General features: G+C 38.3%; 1 protein-coding gene across 3 annotated transcripts in view; it reads left to right on the top strand.

The window, feature by feature from the left end:
- Window positions 1–23,888, top strand: part of LOC139740017 (shootin-1-like) — a 126,228-nt gene extending 102,340 nt beyond the window's left edge. For 2 of the 3 annotated variants that reach the window (XM_071650611.1, XM_071650614.1), the window contains 10 exons: window positions 892–973; window positions 3,049–3,143; window positions 3,516–3,674; window positions 5,838–6,082; window positions 7,030–7,085; window positions 8,121–8,296; window positions 9,605–9,752; window positions 11,086–11,121; window positions 14,325–14,367; window positions 17,960–23,888. In XM_071650611.1, the coding sequence (XP_071506712.1) occupies window positions 892–973; window positions 3,049–3,143; window positions 3,516–3,674; window positions 5,838–6,082; window positions 7,030–7,085; window positions 8,121–8,296; window positions 9,605–9,752; window positions 11,086–11,121; window positions 14,325–14,367; window positions 17,960–18,497 (1,578 nt within the window). In that variant the 3' untranslated portion in view covers window positions 18,498–23,888. The remainder of the gene's footprint in view (window positions 1–891; window positions 974–3,048; window positions 3,144–3,515; window positions 3,675–5,837; window positions 6,083–7,029; window positions 7,086–8,120; window positions 8,297–9,604; window positions 9,753–11,085; window positions 11,122–14,324; window positions 14,368–17,959) is intronic. The other variant, XM_071650613.1, reaches the window with a different exon arrangement.
- Window positions 23,889–27,419: the final 3,531 nt, after the last annotated feature.

Raw genomic sequence — 27,419 nt, forward strand, 5'->3', positions numbered from 1 at the left:
GTTGAAGTTTTCGGTGCAGCCATCACTGAATGACAGGACTACTACAGTTCATGACATCATGTACAGACAACAATATAAAGAAAATATAAAGAGAATTTCACAAAATTTCATGTTCTAGAAATGTCAGCCAAATTTTCCTGCACACTGTCAGAAAAGTGAAAAATGTTGAATTTGTTTTATATTATTTTCCATGTATGCACATGACTTCTTAAATTTTGTAGTCTTCTCATCCAGCCATAGTGGCATTAAAATTTTAGATATATCCATAACTTTTGAACCGATTGTCCGATTTTCCTCAAACTTTCACTGATGTGATCCATGAATTAGGCTGCATTTCACTCGATCCACTTTTATATTTGGTTTTCATTCTCAAAACTTTCATTCTGTTTGGGATTCATTGGGGACTGAGTCATTTCATGAATGATTGACATTTCAATTGTTATCATAATGAATACAAGTCTTATTTGTTCATCAAAGTTTTACATGAATGCCAAATCTTTATATTACACTGGATTTACAGGGAAAATTTGCAGCATTGTTCAAGCTTTAATTGACAAAACCTGCAGGCAACAGTGCACTGACATTTGACTTGCCGATAAAGCCGAGCAGCTCGCCACACGGGGTCACGCAGTAAAGCTGTTTACGTCCTCAACCATGTTAGCAGATGGCTCTATCGTATCCAGTGGAGATTTGCGCAGTGCTCATTAAGGATCTTGATCTCACTGAGTTCTCAAATCCAAGGGGCAGCATTTTTCCCCTTTTCTGTTTTTTGTGTTCTTTCTTTATTTTCTTTGCATAAAAGGTCACTGTCTCTGACATAATAGATTCAACTGCTGGCCCCTGAGTTCTTTTCTCACTCCTGTATTTTGCCATTTTTGTTTTTGCCGTCAGCTGAAACATGAAACGTTGGCACACGAGAAGACGAAGAAGGCCTTGCAAGAGAGGGATAACATCATTAACCAGCTGAAGCGAGGTAAGGATCGAGGCTTGTTTGTGCCGCAAACGAGCCATCATTACTGCGAGAGCACGGTGCCACTCCTCAAACTGTGTGTGAGCATCATACTTTGTTGCTGTTGTTGTTGTTGTTATCACAAAGAGAAATATTTGTTTGTTGTTTGGATGTAAAACTAGGAGGCATGTGGTAAAGGATTGGCGTTGTTCATGTCATGAAAATATCTGTCACAAACTTGCAACAGCAGATGTGTAACATATGAACAAGGCCCTACCTACAGACATGAAGATTGAAACATTGAAACATGTGGTTACATAGATAATTCAAAAGATAGATGGATAGATGGACCGGTATAGTGATTAATGAAGTTGTAAGCTTATGGAAATACACAAATTGACAGCAAGAAAGATAACAGCTAGTACAGATTCATAAATAGATTGCTTTTCAGAAGGAGATACAGTAGAGAGAGACAATAAAATGAAAGAAGAAAGAAGAAAATTAATTGTGCCAGAAAAAAAAAAAAAGAGAAGGGGATGAAAAAAAAAAATTGCCATATAGGATTTACAGACTGAAAGGGCACAATATTGTGTGTGATTAACTTTGTAAATGCATGTATGTGCATATGTGTGTGTGTTTATGATACTGTCAGTGGAGAGCAAGATAAAGAGAGAGAATGCATGCTGTAAGAGGTAGGCACAGCTTGCATCAAATTGAATGTGTCTGACAGTGAGTGCCAGTCTCGCTGAGACATAAATCACATCTTCTCCCCCCACCATGCCAAAATCAGGGATCCCGTTCCTAATAGCGCCACAACTGGCACTGAATGTGCGCCCCAAAGTTCAGTCTCATTCATCATTGTCTTGGTCGGATGTGGGGGAGGGGGAGAGGGAGGGGGGAGGATTGGGAGCAGTAGCAGTACTAGGGGTGGCAAACGTTCAGCCTTATTCATCATTAAAGTCAGGATGGGGTGTAGAGGAAGGGGGAAGAAGGGGGGGCAGTACTAGGGGTTGCTAATGTTTTAGAGTCTCATTTGTCATTTAAGTCTGGGTGAGGCGTGGGGGAAGGGAGTGGGATGGTGCTAAAGTTGCAAATGTGACATTTGCAAGAAGATGGATTCCCATAAAAATGGTAACATCCACACACATACCCCTTATCCTGGTTGATTTGGTAGGAGACATCACTAAGGGGTGGGGGGGGGAGGAGTAGAATTTGCAGCAACTGAATGTTAGATGCCTTTTTATAAGCGTTTGCACAACTTTCAGCTGGTGGAACTGAAGTAACACTCAGAAATTGCTTCTTCTTTTTTTCCCCTAGTGGTGTATGAGACATCATGATATTTTTAGTTGCTGTTACACACACACACACACACACACACACACACACACACACAAATGAATCTAGTTATTACTGGTATAAAAAATTGATGATTGTCACTTAGAAGAATATTGTCAGAAAATGCATCATGGTTAGTGTGTGGAAACTCATGATAAAAATCAACAAATATTTAATATGCCTCGTTGTATATTTGATGGAAGCAGAATGATTAGATTTTTTGAGATTTTTCTTTTTTGGGGGGAGGGGGCAATGGCAAATAATAAGTAGCCAAATTGAGTGGATACAGAAAATAAAGTGCCATTGCCTATCTTTTCTTGAGATCACCCAAATGAGATGAATATTTGAAGTGAAGTGGTTAGATCCAATCCAAAGGAAAGATCTCATATCCTTGGAGATAGGCATGGTAACCGTGTAAATGTGATACATGTTGGTGAACATCATGCTTGAGTAGATTTGAATTTAGTACCCTCTTTAAACAAAACAAAAGAAGCTTACAATAAAACCATTAGCAAATACAGAATACTTGCACAATGCAAGACAAGTTATATAGAAGAATAAAATGCATTAGATCACAGCAAACCATTATGAAATATAACACGATGATATACTGCTTTGACATATGGAAAAAGTGTGGTATGTTTATGTTTCAAGGTGTAGACCATTATATGAAAAATGCGATTGGAGAGTGATGCTGATGTGTTTTTGCAGTCATTGCCAACTCAGAGATAAGAATTTGTATATTTCTAAACTCTTTTTGACAGTGTCTGCGCTGGTTTATGATGAGTACAATGAGGTACAGTCATTATATCAGAAGGAATCGGTGATGAGAGAAGAGGCGGAGAAGCTTGCCACAGAGGTATGTAAAAAAAAAGACATAGTACACTATTTTTTTTTACAATTAAGCATTATCAATAATGATAGAAATATGAGAAAAATATTGCCCTGTAATGATGATTGTCAGTAATTGATAGTTGACAATAACATCTGTACAGCCAATGCAACTTTGTCATAAGGACTGATTTGTTTTAATTCCATTAGTTTTGTATCATATGTGTCATAATTGACAGGTGGGCGTTAAAATGGTGACACAATAGATCACTTGAATATTGGAACACCGTGGAAAAGTCAAAATCTGTTGTCTTATCATGAGCCACTGTAACATTTCCCAATGCAATATATCTTTGTATGTCTCTTCTTGTGGTGCCTCCTCCTGTGATGGGGAAAACAGTATTATGCCAAGAACAAGGAGGCGGAGGCGTTCAAGCGGCAGAGCCAGATGTTGCTAAGCGACGCCCTCAGTGGGGACACCAAGCTCCTGGAGAGTCTGAGTGAGGTGGAGAAACTGACCAAGGACATGGAGGAGATGAAGGAGACTCACAAACTGGAGGTGTGGTCCTTGCTCTGTATACTTCTCTTCATCATCATTATCATCATCATCCGTTTCTTTTGCCTCTCATCCTCATCCTACCCTCTCCCCTCCTACCCTCATCTGCTTCTGCTTCCTTTCTTTCTTCATCCTTTTCCTCTCCTCTTGCTATCCTTTCCATCCTCTTCTCATTTGTTGTCTTCTTTTCTTTCTCTATCCTCTTCTTCGTAATCTGCTCCTCTTCCTACCCTTTCCCTCTTCCCTCATCATCTTCCTCCCCTTTTCTTCCTCCGCATCCTCCTTTCCTCGTCTTCCTGCACACACCCCCCCCCCCTTCATCTGCTTCTGCCTCCTTTCTGTCTTCATCCTTCTCCTCTCCTTTCTGTCCTATCCATTTTCCCCTCTCCTTTCTGTCCTATCCATCTTCCCCTTATCTCATGCCTCCTGTTTTTTTTTTCGTAACTTTCGTCTTCCGCTTCTCTTCCTGCCCTTTCCCTCTTCCCTCATCTTCTTCCTCCCCCTTTTCTTCATACTCCTCCTCTCATCTTCTTCCTACCCTCTCCCCCTTCTCAGCTCATCTTTGTACTCTTTACATCTTCCCTCATTGTCTTTCTCCTCCTTTCCTTCCTCTTTTTCCTCTCTCCCTTCCTTCCCTCCCCTTCCTTCCCCTATCTTTCTTTCCCTTATCTTCTTCCTCTTTCTTAGTTATAGTAGTAATAGTAGTAGCTGTATCATCATCATCATCATCATCATCATCATCATCATCATCATTGAAATCATTTTTGGTGTGAGGATTTCTGCAGCAATTTCAGAATAGCTCCTTTGCATGGATTGTTGTGCTTAAAGCTATTTTTTTAAATCCAGAATTACATCGATTTTGATGAGAGAAAATCCAGGATTTAGGGTTGACCATTACTTTATGGTTTTTTTGTTGGAGTTTTTTTTTTCTCTCTCTCTTCTTTTTTTGGGAGGTTGACTTTTGTTTGGCAGGACTTGGGATGTCTCACCAGATTTGGCTCTGTCCTCAAGTGATTTGCAGCCAAAAATCTCATTAACTTGATTGCATTAACCTAAGGGTCACCTTGTCAGGAAGAGGAACACATCAAGGATGCAATATATCACATCCAGGGAAACATGTCATAGTGGGGGTTACTTTTATGTTAGAATAATTATAAAGACTCTTATGTCTCTTTTTTTTTTCTCCATGTTCCCTTCTGGACAACCATCTGACTATGTCTCAGACATAGCAAAAAACATGGCACAGTTAAGAGTGATATAGAGTTGATTTAGATTTAGAAAACTAATGCTTTTCATTCTGATATCAAGAATATACATAGTGAAGCCATCAACATGCTTGAAATGCTTTTAGGATGTACATTGACATGAGAAAATTTTAGCATGTTGGTTTTTGTCCATCTTTATTCAAATGATAAGTATAGATGAAACGCAGAATTTTCGGTGAATTACATGATTTATTGAGTGATCCTATTGAGTGTATGATGAATTTCACTGACTTTTATTGTTTCCCTTAAACAAATCTTCACACCACCAATTGGCTTCTGCGAATGGGGGTATTACTTTTCTTGGCAGCTTCCCTAAGATTGTTCAGCTGTGACAAACAATTACAGCAATGGTCAATTCATAGACTATCTGAACATGTTAAGGTCAAAGGTCAGTTACTCAGTGCCCAATGATGAGGACAACAATTTCTGTTTTGTTTTGTTTTGTTTTTTATTCTATGTCTGTTACAGTAGAAGTTGTTGGCAGTAGGTGTGAGAAACCTGGCACAAACCTACAGAATTTGGCTTCTTTTCAGAAAATGTTCAGCAGTAATATCCAACTGATATATAACCACAAAAAATGATGCCCCTTTTATGTCTCTTTGATGTGCAAAAATAATGGATACAATATTTCTCAATAATAATGTGAAATTTGACTTTTAATTTGTAGTTACAGTACATGAGAAATGTACAAGTGCAGTAGCATCTTCATGACGATCATTGGGATTGTTGTTTATTGTTTTTAATGCTTGTGCTAGATTTGAACCAAGAGCCTCTAGGATTTCTTAAATCCAAATAGACTTGATACAGGGGAGGCATGTTTTCCTGTGAGCAGTTGGTAAAGAGAAACCTTTCCACCGTTTGGTTCCATCTTTCGTTATTTTTCGCCTTCCGATGACCACAGCTGAAGAGACTCCGGGATGAGCTGGAGCTGTCGGAGGACCGGGAGAAGATGGAGCTGCTGGAGAACAAGCTCAGCATCGCCAAGGAGGAGAACATGTCCCTGGAGAAGCAGGTGGAGGAGCTCGCGACCAAGAACAAGGAGCTGGCCTACGAGCTGAAGGAGGCCCAAAACAAACCCAGTCTTCCCAACATACCGCCACCGCCCCCTCCTCCACCCATGCCCGCCCTACCAAAGAACCCGCTGGAGTGAGTGCATGTTTTTGCCTTCTGTGCGTGCGTTTATCTAAAACTTTTCTGAGGCAGAATCACCATCCTGAACGCGTTTGAGACATTTTCTAGGGTTAGATAAACGCAACCATGTTTTCAAACGCGTTTAGAAACGCCGTTCTGAAATGCCATTCAAAGGGTGTTTTGAAACGCATTTGAGACCACGATCGCCTTTCTGCAAGTAGATAAACGCAATGCCATTTTGAAACGCGTTTATATCTCAAGGTCAACTCCCAGCTGTTTCCGGTTGTGTTTTCTACCCATTATTTGTGTGTGAATGGTGAGAAATGTATGGTGGTATGCAGTTGACCTTTACTTCCTGGGTCAAATGGCGCAAAGTAGTTGCGCAGTGACATCACTTTAATGGAGATTGAATGATGGTTAGATGAATGCTGCACCCTGAGAATCGCGTTTCAAACCACTTTCGCGAACACCGTTTCAAATGCGTTTTTAAACATGATTCTCTCTCTCAAGTTAGGTAAACACAGCCTGTTTCAAACACTCTGCACCAAACAGAACCCTCAACTTCTCAGCTTTCAGAATGGACTGATTGGGACTAATCTAATAGCTTGTATATCACATCTCTGTTTGTGAGTGTGTGTGTGTTTATGGAGCTGTTCTCCATAAACTGACAGCAAGGATTTTTTTTTGTCCTCTTCAAGCTCAACATCATAAATTTGTTTCATCTCTCAGAATGTGTGAGGATGAAGAGGAGTTAAGTTTCATTATTATTGCACATCTTATTCATGAGTAATTGTGCCTGCTTTAGTCAAGTTTGCCAAAGAAGTGTTTGCCAAAGAAGTTTGCTAAAGAAGTGTAAGCATAAAGCTAGCATCTTCTAAGAATAATCATCTGTCGATTTCAAGTCATTTTTTGTTGTTTTTAGTTCTATGTTTAGTGTTTGTTTTTCATTTCCTTGCCTTCAGAATGCTGCAGAAGCTGATGAGTCGAAAACAACATAAATCCCCCTCTCCAGAGGCACGTAAGTAGACCTCGGTCATGAAGGACGGATTAAGGAAGATGAATCAGAGATTGTGACTCCTGTGACATTGGAAGTTGGTTCTGAGGATGGTTAGGGATGGAGGAGGTGGAGGAGAATTGTTGTGGGGAGAATGGGCGATAGGTTGCCTCTGATGATAATGATGATGATGATGATGATGGTGATGGTGGTGATGGTGGTGATGGTGGTGATGGTGGTGATGGTGGTGATGGTGGTGATGGTGGTGATGGTGGTGATGGTGGTGGTGGTGGTGGTGATGGTGGTGATGGTGGTGATGGTGGTGATGATGGTGATGGTGGTGATGGTGGTGATGGTGGTGATGGTGGTGATGGTGGTGATGGTGGTGATGGTGATGATGGTGATGATGATGATGACGATGATGATTATGATTATGATTATTATTATTATTAGGATTAGGATTATGATTATGACTCTGATTATGATTATGATTATGATTGTTGTGGTGAGGCATTGTATATGATGTGATTTTGATGGGGGTGATGTAAAAGAGAAATAGAGTGATAGTGATTATGGTGGGGCTGGTAGTGATGACATCAATGTGATTTTGATGATGATGGTAATCATGACTGGTGATATCAATGGTTGTGTCATTTTGTTGAAAATGAGAGTGATGACATTGAATTTATGATTATGATTATGATTGCAATGTTTGTGATGTGATATAGTGCTAGTGATGGTGATGATAGTGATGCTCATGATGTGATTTGGTGATAATGAGAGTGGTGATGAGACAGAGATGATGATAATGATGACATTGATGTTTATAATTTGGGTGTGATGATGAAGAGTTTTACATTAACTATTACATATTCTGGGAAGAGCTAACTAAACACTCAAATCAAGTTTCAGCCCAATAGAATGCCCCAAATTTTGTCTAGACATGTTTCATAATGTATGATCTCTCAGATGGAGATGGGAAGTTTGGTTATGATCTTCATGAAAATCTGTTGTGTCTTGTAACTAATCATTCCTGCATTTCTTGCCTTGGACCCACAGGGCAGCTGGACTCATACCAGAAGCAATTTGAGAGCGCCATGCAGGAGATGGTCAACAGAATTAGGAGGGGCGAGGTCACGCTGAGGAAGACAAACGTGAACGAAAGGCCGCCCGAGAAGAAAGTGCCGCAGGGATCGCTGAAGTCGCCGGCCGTCAAGGAGCTTGACGACATCCTGGTAGGAAGGAGTGCTCGCTGTAGGATGATGGTGGTGATGGTGGTGATGACAATGATGTTGATGACTATGGCGATAAAGATTGTCATATTGTATATCCTCACTGGGGGTGACCTTGCATCTGACATTTTGAAGAAAATAACTTTTTTTGTACTAATAGTCAGATTAATCAATTAAGTGATGTCCTGTCCAAATTCTAGCTGTCTTACCCAAAAAATGAAGCCACCACAGCATGTCAAAGGAAAGGCTACCCCATTTGATATAGTGCTTTGGCCGCCATGTTTTTTTGCTCTCCTGAACATATGACATTTTGTAAAAAGGTCTTGTCACCCCAGCAACGATATGATGAAGATGACCACAGTGATGGTGATGATGATGATGATGATGATGATGATGATGATGGTGATGATGATGATGATGACAGTGATAATGATAGGAAGGTAGAGGAAGAAGACCTACTATGTTTCATTCAGTTATGTCTGACAATCATTAAGCATTAACTGTCTTGGCTGGTTTACACGCTTTATCCAACCCTTTCACTAATTACCTGGTAGATTCTAAAATTTCCAGTAACTTTGCACCCGACTTGCCAGGTTGTCTTGAGCAAGTGGTTGAGAATCCTCATCCTGTCATTGGATGAATGTTTAATTCAGTTCATTAAAATTGGCAAGCTTTGCTCCAAGTTTTGTGAGTATCATTTCTTCACATGGGCTAAGAGTACTGACATGATACAAACCAGCCAAAAAAGAAAAATTAAAGGAAATAAAACTTGCTCGAAGCTTGCTGAGGAATTCACTTGAAGAGAAGAAAAACTATTTACTCAGCTGTGGTAGCATATGTCTGATTCAAAGAATTCTAGTCATGCTCTCTCTCTCTCTTTCTATTTGTGCATTAAATGAGTACATTCGTGCCAGTCGGGATGACTGGAAAACTGTGGTGGAAAGACTTCAAAGCATTTTCTCTCATGACACTGATTACACTGCTCTCAGATTTTGAAGATGTGTTATTTCCCTTCTTCTTATCCCTCTTTCCAAACTGTCAACGTCGTATGCCAGGTATTGCTGAAGTATGAGTGTATTGTTGTGAAATTACACACGAGTCAATTGTAACGTGGTCTCATTCCCAAACAGATAGGTAACTGAGAAACTGGGGACACCACCGTGAGCTGTTCAAGAATCAGTTCAAGTCTACGGCATAATTTAGTTTCCATTATCTTATTTGAAACCAGGGCACTCTTTCTCATGCATAACCGGCCGTAGGTCCATGAGAAATCGGAGTGATATGTTGTTCTGTTTTGATATTCCCCATCAGACAAACATCAAGAAGAACAGGAAAAACAGACCTATCGTCTTACCAAAGGGCACCACGGAAACGGTGGAGGATGCAAAATTCCAGGCGCTGATGGAGCAGAGGAGATTAAAGTCCATGCCTGAGAAACCACCCCCTGCTGCAGCAACAAGTAAGATGGATCCTTTTTAAGGGATGGTTTGGTTTTGGTTGGGATTGGAGATTCAGATTTTAACTTTTTGCGATACAATTCGAAACCGCTTATGAAATACAGTATCAAATAGCTTACAATTTGAAGGGGAATTCAAACTTTATGTGATGAAAATTAGTTTTAAAATGGCTGAGATATCCAAAACAATGAAAGTAAAAGAAAGTGGTCCTAATAAAAGATGGGTCCCACGTTTAGTACCTCTTTGCTTTGGGATATCTCAGTCATTTGAGAACCAATTTTTATTAAGTAAACTTTGAATTCCCCTTAAAATTGTGTGCTTTCATATTTCATAAGAGGTTTCTCATTATCTCACAAAAAAAAAGAGTAGGAAACCTGAGGCCCCATCTCAACCAAAACTATACCATCCCTTTATAAACCCCTGAATGCTATTACTGCTAACCCCTGTGTGTTACACATGGTTTCAGTCACACGTTATGTTACATATGTATATATATATATATATACCACTATGATTTACATTTGTTGAGTTGATGTGAATCTCTTTTGGGGGAAGGTAGTCTGCAAACATTAAACTTCTAACATAATCTTTTGTGGTGCACACGGTTTCAGTCACACATTATGTTACGTGCTCATCACGAGTTACTCATATGTATATCACTATGTTTTACATTTGTTGAGTTGATGTGAATCTTAATTTCTTTTTTTTTTTTTTTTGGTAGGTAGTCTGCAAGCGATTAACTTTCACACTATAATATGCTTCACCTACACTGTGTGTAATGATTACAATCAGTCAGTTTGCATTGTAGTTTCCCATTCTGCTAACAATTTAGAAATCAGCAGAGATAAAATCACGAAGCAAACAAAGTACATTTTCTGTTTTAGTCTGAAAATTCATTATCAGGGGAAAAACAAATATTAAAATAGCATTTTAAAAATGTAAATGTTTTCATTAATGATGCTCTATCTTTAAAAAAGAAAAAGAGAAGGAGACTGAAAATAAAAATCCCAAACAAAAGTTCCCAATCAATCACATGCCACTGTGTATGATACAGTACAGTGAATTCTTTGTTTCCTCCAGTACAGCTAGTGTGGTATCTCATATAGAGTGTAATCCATCTCACCAACATTTACAAAAATCAGCTCATTCTGAGTTCCAAGACAGTCAGCTGTTTTGAGCTTCTTTTTTCCCCGTCATTTGAAATTGCCTGTCCAGTTATAAAATATATACACGTATTTGTGTTTCCATGTATATTTACATTTGCACAGATGCTATCCCATTTTGTCCTTATGTTCAATCATTTGCACAAATATATTCCATCCTATCTCCAAACAGAATCCCCTACTAGGATGAAGCTCAAGTTCTGGCAAAGTAGGAATTTCTCACATGTGTATACTATTCTTTTTTGTTTTTGTACAAAATTTGCCCAGAGTGAAAACAAAGCTAAAACTCATATGTTTGTTGCTAAATTACCTCGCAGTGTGAAATTCATGTTGCCATACCCTCCCCCCCCCCCCCCAAAAAAAAAAAATGATTCCTTTAGGTAGATATCAGTGTCACCAAAGTTGTAGAATTTAGAGAGATGGAAAAATGAGTTAGTAGTTGTTGTTGTTGTTTTAAAGGAAGAAGAGAAAGAGAGAAAAATGGGGCCCTATACATCGAATAATTTGCCCCAAGTTAGTAGTTAGTAGATTAATAGATTAGTGAGGAGAATCCCTTGCACTGTGTAATGCTAATTCAATGTGACAGGAACATATAGGCACCTCTTTACCAGTGATGATTTGTTTAAAGTGCTATTTAAGCTGTTTAAAGTGCTGTTCATTTCCAAGCTGACTTCGATCAGTCGTGTGAAATCAAAGTGGCAGCAATTTTGTCAAAATCAGACCTCAAATTAGAGAGTAATCTAGTCTCACTAAATATGAGATACACTTGTGAATCTGTTGACGATGATGATATTTCACTCTTTACCTAGAACAATGCCCATGGGGAATATATATATCAAGTATAAGGCACTTTGTATAGTAAAGTAGATCCCCACCCCCCCTAAAAAAATAAGAGAAGAAAGAATTGAGGCCAAAGGCTACATTCATCGCCAATTGTCAAATGATATGTTTCCACATAGAGGTCTCATCTAGCACTGTTATGCTTATGTTGTCATCATTGCACCATTCGACTTTAAATGTCTCATCTAGCTGTATATGCCATATATTTTGCAAAATTTGTGAGTCCGGTGGCATTTGTGGATTTAAAAACACCCAAAATTATAATTCTAATCCCGGCTTAAATGTGACATGCACGCTACATTTTTCTGTAGTGTTCATTACCGTATATTACTTGATCATGAATTTAAGCACTTGCAAAATTGTTGGAAGTCCCAATACGTGAAAAATTAGACTTTGTAAATATATGGTATATACAGTTAACATTCAAAGCTCGACATTAACTTTTTCTTTTGGTGGCCTGATCAGGCCACCAAAACACATCTTTTCTTAAAAACTTGTCGCTTGACATCTGTTTCTGGTCGCCCTGAGCAACTGAGTCACCGTTAATGTCGAGCCTTGGTATATTGATTTAGGGTGCTACAATATCACTTGCTTGGGACAACTGAATCGCATGGTAGGGCATGTATTATGACTGGATGCACGTATGTTACAAGCATGGGGCCCCCTTGCTTGAATACCCTCTTTGAGCAAGCGGGAGAAAAAAACATCCTCTGAAGAGTCTTTGCAAACATCAGAGAACCTTAAATTTGCGCACTTCAAATTATGAGAGCTGTTCACATTCAACAACCAAAACAGAACTCTAGAGAAAAATAGGATGCTGCAGACTTCAAATGCACGTGACCTGGGCCAGAAGAATCCTTATCAAGCTGCTTAAATCAAAATCATATATTCTAGCTTTTGGTAGGGTGACGACATGGGTACACCCTTTAAGCTTTAAAATGTTGTCTGTATATGTATGTTTTGTATAGATAAGTTAAAGATTTGCTGAAAACTTTCTTATGAATACAAAGTGAGTCTCTTCAAGATGCTGTTGATTCAGGAAGAGGCAAGAAAATTAGTCCCCAAAGTTTGTGGCCATTCAAGCAGGCAGCCAGGAGAGTCTGAAAGGCTGCCACACTTTGTTTAAGCTCCTCTTTACCTTTGGGAGCAGTGATTAAAAATGTACAAGATATCACTTTTGATGCATATGCGTAGGTCAGTTGTATCACAAAACATCCTACCATAATTTTTTGTTGTTGCAATAATGCCTAAAATATAAGGAGATATCACTATTTTTCTCATTAAACCATAACTGTAGACCGTTTAGTTTGGAAACATTTTTATCATAACTATTGTTCACATTTTAAATATTTAACAATTCTTAACATTGGTTATACTGGTTCAAATTTTTACATTGGTAGTTTCTATCCCTAACTTACATTTTAGATGTATTTTGAAGCACCGATGTTGGTTTTTGTTTTATCTGCAAGTGGTAAATTATGCCTTTGACTTGAAACACAAAAGATGGGGTAAAAACCTCTGCAGCAAGCATTCCAGATGGATAATCAGATTACCCAACTTTTGGCAAGCGGTGTAAACACATCCTGAAATTTGCATACTTATACTATACAGGCTATTTGGAACTCACTTTAGACCCACAAATTTATTTTGGATGGCGATAACTGTCTCGTACCCTCAGTCAAATATCAACCCTCCCGGTCAAAGTGCGAACTACCACAGCTGCAAAGATATTTTGTCATCTCGTTGGTTGTTATATATTTTTTTGGTGCCAGGTCACATGTGCTTTAGCATTTCGTAGAAATTATGTCCAATCTCCATGTGCAGCTTCAGTACAACAACAAAGAGTTATTCTTTAAAAATAGATTAATAAAAAGATACTGGGGAATTAACACCAAGCTTCACCATCTTCTCTTGTTTTGTTTTTTGTTTTTTTTTTTGTTTTCTGGAGTAGTGTTTGAGATTCCATTTTCGGTGAAGTTTTCATCTACAACTGAATTCATATTGCCCTGACTCATCACATCCCTCCCATTTCCCTATCATCAAACCAATCATTTAGACGTTTCTTTTTGTGTGTTGTTGTTTTTTTTTTTACAATAGCATTGGGCGGACACAAACACAGGAGAGTGCTTCAAAAACAAACAAAAATAAAGTTGAAATAAAATTAAAGGAAATGATATCTGTCAGTTAGTATGTACAGAGAATAGTCCTAAGAGATGTTGTTGTAGGCATTATGCATATTTATTTATTATGAACATCACTAGTTTAGCTCTTCATTCCTCCTTTCCACATCATGACTGACACACGTTATCACGCTCACTAGAGTCTCAGCTACATAATACGTCGTTTGTGAGTTCAAGTGAAGTTACATCCTTATTGTCACAGAAAGTTTGCTAATATGTTGCGAAAACAGTCAGTGTGTTTTATGTGTGTATGTGATTTCCAAAAAATATATATATATATTTGTAGCTGTATAGAATGAATGTTTGCTCCAACTTGTAGAGAAGAAAGTGAGGGTGTGTTATATTTCATCTTCAATCTGTTAAAAATACTAACCGTTATTTCTGTGAACAGACGGAAGACCCGCCAAGCCGACACCTAGCCCTCGTTCCCCAAGGTAGAGTCGTTGATCTGTCGTTGGAAACGTTGCGGAATGTAGTGATAGAATGGTCGCAGCCTGCTGCATGCAAAGCAAAATCTCCCCCTCTTCCTTGAGCCTCCTTTCAAGTACATGTGTCACATTATAATGCCCACACCTCTGTGATTTGCTTTTTAAATACTTATATGCAGTGGCGGATCCAGAGGGGGCACACCGGGCACGCGCCCTCTCTTTATTTTTATTTTTTTGTCAAAACAAAATAGATAAAAAGGAGGAAAAAATGGGGGGGGGGGGCGAGCACCCCCTTTAATCTTGTAAAGGCCCCTCCCCTTTATGGAATTCCTGGATCCGCCACTGGATACGGGTGGATGGAATAAGTACTGTCGTATATATTCACAAAATATCACAGAAATACAAAAGCATTAATTTTGCTCTTCAATACGAGTTTCACAGTCAGTAGTAGCAGTGTCTGTGTAAAGAAACTTAGGAGAATACACCAAGATTCATATTAATGTTTCACAATTTTTACCGTCAGACAAAAGGAAAATGGTCATAGAAGGATGCAATTAACTCTGTACCTCTTTGAAAACTGCCAGATTACAGTGGTTTCCCAAATTCAATCCAGAAGCATTAAAATTTCCTGCTTGATTTGCATGAATTGCTTAACAACTTATATACTCCAAGTAACAGAAAATATACATTATTCATTGAGCAAAATGTTCTGAAATTACTTCATGTAATCTGCATTGTATATGCTTGTGCTACTGTTTTATCTTGAAAGCCTGTAAAACTGTATCATTTCATTTTTTATCATCAGGTCCATATTTTGAAATGAAAATTCTACTTTTCTGCCTGTGTGATGTTGCTTTAATCATTTATAAATTCTGTTCATCAAAGCAAACTTGAACATTTGTGAAATTGCATCAGTTTCCATACCCTTTACTTGCTTTTGATATCCTATGTAGCTTCATCTCATCATAGTTTGCTTTGCCTGTTAGTTTGTATGTTTGTCGCCCCCGCTTGCAAGGAATTGTTTGCGTGCCATTGTATGTATGTATGTATGTATGTTAGTATGTATGTGTGTAATGTAGCAGCACATTGGTCTACATGTGTTGGGAAAGAGCTTGCTATTGGTCATCTTGATGTAGTTTCAGAAAAAGATTTGTAATTATGGTGAAGTATGATATGAGTTTGTGAATAGTGAAAATTAACTGTTTTGTTGAGGAGAATGTATTCTTGTAATCATTTCTGTAATGGTTTACATGCACACACATCCACAGGATTGGGAATCTATGAGTTGCTGTCCATCGGCTGCTGAAATTGTCCCTCTGGGTCTATAAAGTTCTTTGTAACAGTTAAATTTCATCAATGAATCATCTTTGAAAGCAGAATAAGAACTAAACAAAACAAGTCATTGTTTAAGCCACACTTTCAGGAGAGTTTTGTGCATGACAAAGATCCACATTTCAAGATGTTTATTTGCAGTGAGTGTGAAACGTGTTCGTCCGACACATATACATACCCCTGTGCATCTGTCAATTGTCATGAAGCAGAAAACGGATGCAAGACTGCTTGGAGTTTCTTTTTTATTTGTGCGAACATGGCAGTGCTTTTTCATGTTTTTTTTTTTTTAAACCTCTAGCACTTTTCGAATGTTGCCTTGCCTGCATTTCGAATGAATGCTTGAGTCCTGCATTTTGTCACCGTGGCAACGTGTATATTCATCCGTATATGCCAAGTTGTGTTGCATTCACTGTCGTTGTATTTCTTTTCATCTCTGTGCCGCCATCTCGATCTTGTGTTGTCATCCTCCGTTGATCTGTTTGCCAAAAAAAAAAAAAAAAAAAAGATTCTATATTGTCTGCCAAAATGAATGGGAATTTGCAAGATTGGATGTTTCTCACTCTTGGCTCACCCAATCTATATAAGCTTTAAAACTTGCAAGAGTCAAATGTATTCACATAAGTACCAGCCAACTCCTTTTCTTTCTTTCTTTTTCCTTTTTTTTTGTACCTTTAATTCTTGCCTCATGCAAAAGAGGAAAGGCAAAATTCTGCCATGATGCTAAAAAAGAAAAAAATAATAATAATCTGCTCTTCATGGGCTTGGAAATTATGATGTAACTTTTAAGTCATGTCTAAAGCAAAGAATACCAGTGAATGGAGTCTATGGCAGGCATTGAATGCTGTAGAGGTTCCATTATCTGTAAATGTCTTTGTGATGAGATGGCTGACGTTGGACAGGAAAGCTTTATGTGGCAGCTGTCAGTGATGTTAACTGTATGCTTAATCTGGTCATGCTGAAAATCTCAGAATAAAAAAGAGACAAAAAGTTCAAACGTTTTTAAAGTCTTGTTTCCACAATGATTATTCACTTACAGAGTCATGCATTAAATTCTCAACATCCCAGCATAAATCATTGCATTTCTGGAAATCTGACTGAAAAATTCCATCCTTGGAGACAGTTCCTTTTGATATAGTATTGCAAAAGTCACTTACTAAAAATGTCTGCTGGGGAGGGGGTGGGGGTGGGGGGAAGCTGGTAATAACTGATGCAGAATAGAGAGGAGGTGAGATTCATTAATGATTATCACACAATTTGATATTCTTATTGAAAGTGATTCTTGCAGCATTTTGTCAATGTCTTGGGTGGTGGAAAACCTGCCATTACTATACTAATGGCCTCACTCATTCATTATTATTCTTTAACAATTTGACATACTCAAAAAATAAACCAAAAAAAAATATTTCTCAAAGATAAATTTGAAACAGAATGGGATCACAATTAACAAGTTTTGATTAACAATAAGATAATATCTGTCTTGAGAAGAATAGTTTGGGTGAAAGTGATTTAAGTGTACTAGTAGCCTTACAGACATTGTGTACATTTACTTTCTTCTCTGCATCAATAGGAAACAAAGAAATACAACCCTCCAACACTGTTAGAGGAATTTTTGCAGATCATTAATTCAAGGGGCCCATCTGAAATTAAAATCCTACAAGGAGTCGTTTCTTTCAGGGCAAAAAAGGACCCTGTGGGATCATCTACCACAGGGGGACATTTGCAGCACTGTGGTATAGAGGATTGGTAAAGCTCTGGACTCAGGAACTACAGATCATGGGTGCAAAATTCAATTATGGGTGTATGCCATTCCATATATTTTTTTTACCCACCGTGCCCCTCCTACACCCAGATGTATGAATGGTTTACTCTAATACCTGGCGATGCTTTGGTAATAATAATGGCAGCTAGGGCCTGTTGGTGAAACAGTGCTATACCTAAAGAGGATACGCTGGTTAAATAAAGTCATATCATGCCACTCAAGAACCCGAGGACGAAGAGTCACACATCTTTCCTACCAAACGGGAGCCATGGTTGTAACTTGATAGTGTGAATAACATGATTCTCAGGTTCAAGTACCAATGACACTTTATCCCCATTGCCCATGCCTAGTTCTGCAGAGAGGACTTAAAACCACATTGTAGTTGATCCCATAGTAGATTGTTTGTATGTATGGCCCAAAGAAATAAGTCCAAGCATGACCAGAAAGACTAAGGCCCTACAGAGTCTATGATTTTAATTGATTGCTTGGATTTTGCTCTCTCTTCAGCACCAAACTAAATACAAGTACTAGCCTGGACAGTGGGATGCCCTCCAGCCGGACTAAAGTGCCTCCTCAGACACTCAATCAGCACACGCCCATCACCGCATCGACCAGCCAGCCCCTCCCGCCCCCGCCCCCTGAGCCGCTTTACAGCCAGGTCCACCACGAATGCACTCTGAGTCCCCCGTCTACCCCTTCCTCCACCCTCTCCTCCATCATCTCCACCTCCTCCCAGGAGATTGAGATCCAGAACAACCCCGCCTTCCAGGACAGTGGTGATGAGCGGATGTACGCCACGGCCGACATCCCCTCCCCGCAGGAGCATCAGCCCCGCCCGGCCGTCCCGCCTCCCCGCATCCCTCTGGACATGACCCGGGAGGAGGTGCAGCGGATTGAGAGGAAGTTTGAGGTGGGCAACGATGCCGGACAGTACTCCATGGTGACGGAGGTACCCGAGAAACATACACCTCACGTGTCACCACGGCGCAATCTCCAGGATATCTCGCAACAACCAGAGCCTTACTATAGTGAGGTCAACATGTAGGACCTTCATGCTTTTCTTTGTTTTTCTTGCTTTTGGGGGGAAGGGGATGTACAAGGAAACCATTTTCTAAGCGGGATGTTTCAAGTTTTTATGATTGTTCTGATCGTAGTAGCAAAAAGAAAATTGAGAATGATGTTATTTTAGTCCATTAGGCCTCTCTACCCAACATCCGACATTCTCTATACACAATATATTTAGCGCGTCTAATTTTTTTGTGAATCGGGACTTCCCGACATTTTTTGCAATTGGTTAAATTCGCAATCATGGAGTATAGTAATGAATAAAGACATATGTATGTGCGCACTTTATATTGTCAAGTTCAGAGTTAATGATTTCGCATGTTGCAAAATTTGCGAATAGCACCCAACTTGTGAAATTCACAAAAATAAAAACCTCACAAAATATATGGCATATACAAGAGATGGTATTTTTACTACAGGGATTTAGATGGAGCAGAGTTTTCAAATTCAGCTTGCGATTGTGTGTAGGCTCTGTACTTTCCCCAAAAATATGCGTTGTCAGAATGCTTAATTTTCTGCAGTATTAAAAGATGTCTTCTCTGTAGGTTTTGACCTCACTAGGGCCAGATATTTGAGATATGTACTGACCCTTCAAATGTTTGATATGCATTCACTAGCATATAAGTAAAATAGGTATTGTGGATTATGGCAGCATTTTGGATTATGCATTGTTTTTGTAGTTATGCGATCGTTGCTATAGTATTCAAGACCCACATTTTTTTACCCATCTTGTTTAGTGAGGAATGTCTTGCTGTAAAAAAAAAAATAGAGTCTGAAATTTGATTTCATATTTGTAACTAGCCTTTTGTCGTGAGCATACGCTTCGGTGCATGTATTCGCTGACCAGCAATTCTGTTTTAGCAGGCCTGCACTAGTCCTGGCTTATTAATGTACCACGGCAGGCTGCGAATGGAGGTCGATTCAATTGAAGATCCATATCTGATGACCGCCCCTCCTGAACACAATATCTGAGACACCGGTAGCATCCAGGATCATTCAGCTCTAAGGAAAGCAATGTTAACAATGCCTTTACTATCCATACATGTGGCCCTGCAATATTGAATTTAGCATAGCAATCGATCTTAATTTTCATATACCCATTTTTTATTTTCAATAGATTGCTATGTTTTTGTTTTCTTTTTCTGGAGGGCCCTGACATTATAATTTTTACCATTTTAAAAAATTTGACAGTAAATTGTATATTCTCAGTGATTGGGAAAAGAGCCATTACTTTGGTTCTTTGAAAGGGATTAGCATTACGAAACCAAATATCAAAAAGGAAAATAACCTGTGTAAATAATTGACCATTTTTATACTAAGAAATCTGCTCACATGTGTAAAGAATATTTAGAAAGCAGTAGGTCAGCCTTTAAAGCTTTTTCTTTTTAAAGTTTTTAAATGATGTGTTATGAAAGATGAACACTAAGAATGTTTTAAAGAAATAGACAGTAGTATTCTCAGGGTATCCTATGTGTATATTATGTGTATGGCCTGTCTAATATATAATCGCAAATCCACGTGTATGCTTTGTTTGAACCAACTGAAATGCAAGCAAGGTTTATAAAGCCCATGATTCTACAAGTCACAACTATGTCTAGTTGATCTCCTCATTGTATTTTTTTTCTTTGTGTGTTTTTGTTTTTCAATTTTTGTTGTTTTATTGTGTCAGTTCATCTGACATATTGTGCTTAAGTGTAACAGCCAGGTACCATGGCCACTAATGATTGTAAATTACTGTCTAATTCAAGTGGATGTCACTCAGATGTATTTGAGTGCGCAAGCTCACGAGGAAGTTTGTAGGTGAGTGCATTTGGTTATTTGTGACTGTATTATGATGTACATGTGGAATGTTCTTTTTTTTTCATTGACAAAGATGCATAGAATTGTTATCTTTGTTAAATGAAAATGTGTATTATATGTACTTAAATGATTACACGCTTGTGCACTTTTTGTCTGTACAAAATGAGAAACTTTCATTATTCAAATGAATTTGTATATGCTTGTTTTTTCTCTAGTTTGTGACTATGTGAATACTTAGATATATTTTCCTGCGAGAAAAAAAAAATGTTATCACTGTAATGAATATTATAAATTAATAGCCTTTATCATAAAAGAGTTTATGTCATTTTTGTTTCAACAAACCTGATGTTGTGCAACAGTCTGTAAAAATTCCCAGCAATTCAAACTTTTCCAAATATGAAGGGATAAGAATTGACTGATGTGTTCTGAAATTTTTTATACAGAGTATGCCAGTGTCCAAGTAGAGCAATGATTATTCCAGTAAGTTTTAAATGCTTGGTAAAAAGCAATTTTCGAATTACCAAAATAATGCATTGTTGCACTAGATTATGAAGTTGAAGACATTATACGGCCACATTTTTCCCTAAATCTTGACTCACATCACCATTATGGTTGTTGATAAATAACATGGCCCTGTTTCCAGGGAGATGTTTAATTTGCAGTTACGCTTCAGTGATGTCAGTTTTGTCATGACGACAGCCAATAAATATCCAATCAGCGGTGAGCATTTCAGGTCACAGTTGTGGTAAGTGCAGTGATTGCAATCCAAAATAGTCACAAGCACCTTTATGAGACAATGCCCAGGCTTGCAGGCCAGCCTGTAGGGAGAAATATCGCTGATGGAACATAAATTGAGACTTATCTTTAATATCTTACAGGGGAGTAAGATAAGATACTGTTGTTGTCTCAAGTCCAAAGAGGGGAGTTAACTTTCAGTGTTTGCTGGGGATCTTATCATCCTTTCTTTGCTTTCTCATCGCCGAATTGTACATGGTGTGGGGAGAAACCATGCTTCAGATTTTTTTGACATTACAGCTTGTTCAAAAAGCTTGCCCTCAGTGGTGATTCTTCTGTATAATGGATGTGGCAAAATGGATGTTGACACTTTATTTCGTCTCTGTTTCATGATGGTCTGGATTTGGTTGATCGACGGCTTAGAAGAAACCAAATGTAGTGAATGACTAGTACTACTTTTATCAGCAAGTTAATAGCAGCATGTGATTCATCCAAGTGTATTCACGTTTCCTAGTGCACTTTCATTAGCTTTATAGCTTCATGAAGTCTTTAAGTTATGACGAGCTATTGAGATTATTATGTGTGAATTTAACTTGCCATGACCAAAAGCCTGTGTTGTATGTGCAGTGTTTTTAAAGGTAGGACAATATGTGATACACTGTTTAGTGGTCTTTCCGCCCCAGTTAGCTATATAGCTTCATTTGCCTATTGTCTACAGATGTACATGTACTTTGTTCTTGTGAAAAGAAAATGAAAGGCTTGTAGTTACTGAAAGTGACATCTCGTATGGGGTGTAATGTCTGGACATCTTTATTGATGTCGGTTTATGTTTACATTTAGGTTGCATTTACTGCATATTATAGAAGCTTTTATCTCGTGAGTGACGGTATAATGAGGAATGAACTTGATTGTAGCCACGCCTAAATCTTTTTTTTTTTCCTTTTTTTTTTTTTTGCCACTTAACCTGCAAGTATTTCTAGACTGGGGTGCATGTAGGGTATACTAAACATCCAATGATATATGCATAATATGTCTTCTTCTTTTAACTACAAGAGCTTACAACACAGCACTAGTTACTCTTTGTTACACCACGTAAACCCACATATAAAAAAGTAAACCTTATTGAAATGACGCATTTTATATATTTTAGATATAGTAATGTTGTATGATTTGCATTTTTAACACAAATTTGCCTCTTTTTTAACGTTTTGTGCACCGTGGTCTTTTTTTCATCACAAAATATGCAATTCTGACACAAATCGTTCGATAAGGTGCTGCAAGTTGCCACTCCTTTGTCCCATTTTCTACCAGCGAAAATGTAGCGTTTGTCTGCGTACTGCATGCTGACGATACGGAATGTGATGTGGCATGATTTACCATAGCATTGAATGATGTCAAGTGATTACTGAGAATTTACAACAGAAACCGTTTTTCGACTTGTCTCACAGTTACCATGGTCCAAAACTGGTGACGCTGCTGCACAGTTGTTACGATTTTATGCCTTGAAAACGATATGATGCTACTCCTCTTTTTTATACATTCACTTTCTTATTTTCTCATTAATCTTCTGGTTCGTAGCAAAAACAGATATATCCATTTAGAACAAAATCACTTTTTTTTCTTTGCAGTTTTTACGTTTGCACGTGATGAAATCATGTGCTTATCTATTGTACATATCAACCCCAAGTATGTGATTTTGTGACTTTTCACGTAGTTCAAAGGACAATACATACGATCTGACCATTTCAGACTGGTTAAAGTAGATTGTTATTTGAAAAGCACATTGTTTAAAAAGCTGACGAGTGTACAATCTCTATGCCTTCTATAGAAGGTACAAGCAAAACAAGATGTCTACCACAGTTTGAATGGATTCAGCTGTTGTTATTGTTTGGTTAGATGTTTTAAAGAGAGGTCACCTCTGATAGTAGTCTGGCGGTATGGCGACCTGATCGAGTGTTGTTGGTTTTAATGTTTTGGAGTGCAACAAACGTTTTCTGACTCTGGGAATTCCAGCTATCATGCCATGACATGGTGATAGTTAAAAGTGCAAATGAGTTTATGAGCTTGAATGAGTCAACAGAGGCAATTTTGCTCGGTCGTCCACTTTTAGAGATGTTAGAACTTGTGGAAGTTTGATACAAATGTACTTTTGTGTTTACATTCACTTAGTCAATGTGTAAGGGTTGCTTACACTACAGTTGTATTTTGCACATTGGTATGCATGTTATGTCTTATTGGCCTATAAACAACAATTTACATATGTATTTGCATTCCTTAGGATTGTTCTTTTTCTAATTTTAGTGTGTTTTGAAATGTGTTTGTCCTATTACAAAACTATTGTAGATCTCACATCCTATCCCTAAATACATGTCTACCTGTCATTGAAAGAGTTTGTAGGTCATAAACACTCATGACGAAGCATTCCAGTGTTTTGTGGAGACGTGTGTCCTTTTTTTTCAACCCTTATATTTCATATTTACTGTCGACATACTTTTGATGGGTATGGTTGACAGAAATAGAAAAAAAGAAACAAGAAAAAAGCTGTTTACTTTTTGTTGGCGATTATGTCACTCTGTAATTTTTTCTTTCTCATTCCTGATTTTGCACCTTAGTAGCACTAGATAGGCATAGTAAACAACCACATGAAAACTGTCGGTGCAATGTTTGCACACTTGATTCTTTCAGCGGTGGACCAAGTCACGTATATTCCATGAACACAGCTGTGTACAAGCTGACCAGTAGTTAGCAAAATCAGGTAGTTGGTTGCACATTTGTTGTTGTTATGGGCATCTATACTCTTCCTTGGCACCCATTATGTATGTTACACCAGCACACACTCGGTGACTTTCGACCAATCATTTCATCCATCCTCCTTTTCAAAGAGTTAGACTTGTGCTCTGACAAAAATGATCATGAAATATATGGTCAAAGATAAACACTAATATCCTTCATTCCAATGTATCTTTGTTAGATCATTTTTTTTTTTTCCGTTGACTCAATGTTGGTCATGTTCTTTCGAAAGGTAATTTTTTGTTTGGTTGTAGCCATCCCATTTCTTCTAAAAGGTGATGATCGTGCTAAGTTGAGATGTGTGAATTCCTGTGAAATACTGTAGAATGAATCTCTGGGGGAAGTACTGTGTATCTCTTTTGAGGGACCAGGGTTATTTTCAATAAAAAACAAATTGGAACGATGTCTTTCGTCAGCCAAGACACGATGCAAACGAAAGTAGTCTGTGTGTAATCCTTGTCTCATTTTTCCTCACCATCCAGTGAGTGTGAGCACGAGTGAGAGGTTTCCATGGCAACAGGTTCTGTATACACTGTATCTCGCAAACTGGGGGAAAAAGATAAATGTCGCTATCTATGTTGGTAGACAGAAATATGGACAGATAGATAGCTGCCAACTCAAGATGTTTTCCAGTATAGTTTGGAGTGTTGTTTTGTTATGCCTCCCCCACGAAGTAGTGCCGGAGGCATTATATTTTCGGGTTGTCCGTCCGTCCGTCCGTCCGTCCGTCCGTACGTCTGTACGTCCGTACGTACGTCCGTCCGCTTTCGTTTACGCGATAACTTGAGTAATATTGACTGGAATTTTACCAAACGTGGTCCAAGTATGAAGTATGATGGGGCAATTATTTGATTAGATTTTGGGTGAAATCGGCTAAAGGTTAAAGGTCAAAGGTCAAGGTCAAATCATGAAATTGTATCCGTTTACGCGATAACTCAATACTGGATGGAGCAAATTTCACCAAACTTTCTTGGAGGATGATGTATGATGGGACAATTACTTGATTGGTTTTTCAGTGAAATCGGACAGAGGTCAAAGGTCAAAGATCAAGGTCAAATCCTAAAATTTGTCTGTTTACGTGATAACTCAAAACTGGATGAAGCAGCTTTCACCAAACTTGGTCCATGGATGATGTTTGATGGGACAATTAGTTGAGTAGATTTTAGTGACATTGGCAAGAGGTCAAAGGTCAAAAGGTCAAGGTCAAATGCTACAAATGTTGCAATTTCCCCCATATCTATGCAATGCCCGAAGGTATTTTCTTGAAACTTGGTGTGGACATGTACTACTGCGTAAAGATTCTCCAGAGAGAATCGTGTCATGAATTCATGTCATAAGGTCAAAGTTCAAAAGGTCAAAGGTTAGGTGAAAATATTGCAATATCACTTTTCTCGCAATATCACTTTTCTCGCAAATGGTTCAATGTATCTTCGTGGAACTTGGTACATATGCATGTACTGTCTGGCAGGGATTATCTAAGGAATTTAGGGGTCATGGGTCAATAGTCAGGGGTCAAAGGTCAAGGTCAACTCCTCAAAATTTTACTATTTCCCTCATATACAAGTATATGCAATGCTTGCATTATTAGTTTCAAAACTTAATGCATCTATGCATTACCTAATGGAGATTCTCTGGGAAATTTCCAGCCAGAAGGTCAAAGGTCAAAGGTTAAGGGTCAAAGGCCAGATTTCAATGCCCCCCCCCCCCAAAAAAAAAAAAAAAAATCTATTTTATACCGTCATCACACTCTTTCTTCATATCTTGGAAATTACTCAATGCATAAACTTCCCCAAAATTCCCCAAATATGTGTACCTGCACTCTTAGAAAATTATAGCAAACCCAGTTCAAGACATTTCTGACAAACCTGTCATTTCAATATTTTGCCAGTTATGTGAAACTGTCATGGATCACACATTGTGAAGACATTGTACTATACGCCTATTGGGAGAATCATGCATTATGGCGGAGGCATCAGTCGCCATAGCGACATTTCTAGTTTTGTTTTGTTTTTAAAACTCCATGCATGACATTTTCATTACTTGCTGTCTAAATATCAAATCCAATGAGGTGTTAAAATGAAGAAGTCACTGTTATATCATAAAGCATTTTACTATAATGCTAGAAATATTACTGAATACCAATCCTTAACTACATCTCACTATTAACTGATACGTCTGTTAACTGATACGTCTATTAACTGACACGTGTCTATTATTAAACTGATATGTGGTTCCAATTTAATTACTGTTTCTGGAGGGGGGGGTGGAAAAAAAAAGCATACAATTTACACCGTATATTTTACTGGAAAGCTTGGAGTTTGGAAAACGGAACCGTAAGGTTGGTGTGCATATGTGTGTGGGTGGGTGGGTGTGCATGTGTGAATGTGTGTAGGTGTCAATGTATATTCTTACACACATCTTCATAAATTCAAAGTATGTAATATTCAAAGTACTTCCTTGAAGGTCAAACCAATGAATTTTCAGGGCTTCATAAAAGTCAATTTATTACATATAAGTGGCATTTTCATTGACAAGCTTGCACCAAATACAAAAAGCAATTATAGTTATCACGGCACAGGAGTCATATCTTCTCGATAACAAAGGACTTTTTTACCACACATATTCTACATAGACAGTGTAGATACACTGATGTACAGTGCTGTCTCTATTGCCCTTTTGGCAATTTACTTCTTTGTTTTGTGTATTCTATAGGGGCGCTCGTTCCACATTAGCATCAAATTTGTTTTCTGTATTCTACAGGGGGCTCGTTCAACCATGGACCTAATATACGTACATGGACTGTTCACGGCAGTCTTTCTTTGATGTAATGATCGTCACCGACACCTGATTATGTGCATCTTAATGAGTACATTCAGGTGTCTGGACAATAACGATTGTGTGATCATGTATCGTCACTTATAAAAGGATCGTTTCCCTCATTTCAGTCTTGTTTCGCCGATGTGCCTTTTTCAGACGGAAAGGTCTTTGAATAAATACAGATGATGAGGAGCAGCAAACCTCGGATCATGACAAATTTTTTGCAAAAAGATGGGTAATATCTGATTCGCACATTTTCGCACACGCATAAGACCTTGCCTAATGGCAAGATTTATCTGCTCTCTACCATTACCGTCCCTTGTTGCTCTGGAATAAGCTGGAGAAAAGTGAAAATATTGAGATCACAAATGAAATCATTCTGCCAAAAGGATAGCTTTCTTTTAAAAACGTTCTGCTTCTCCCAAGCAAAATTGCTTGAGGTATGATTTCCTAACATACACCACAACTGCACATTCACTTTACTTGATTTTTGCGAGTTATTTTCTTCTGCGCATATAGTTTTAGATTTCTCGAATCTCCCTCTTGTTCTTCTCCCGGCTTGCTGGCGGTGACGATCATGGGATCAAAGCAGTGAAGCATGCTAAAAATGTTTTTGTGGCGCTTTTGAGATGTACGGGTGCATGAATTAATTAATGGTACGATGAATGTCCATGTGTATTAGGTCCATGGTTCAACCGAAGCATAAAAAAGACCATGTTTACATTATATTATTATATTTATATTTGAGTGACACATTCCT

The sequence above is a fragment of the Diadema antillarum genome, unplaced genomic scaffold, assembly GCF_040938485.1.
Source record: "Diadema antillarum isolate AM-2024a unplaced genomic scaffold, OU_Dant_1.0 seq00000825_RagTag, whole genome shotgun sequence".
NCBI lineage: Eukaryota > Metazoa > Echinodermata > Echinoidea > Diadematoida > Diadematidae > Diadema > Diadema antillarum.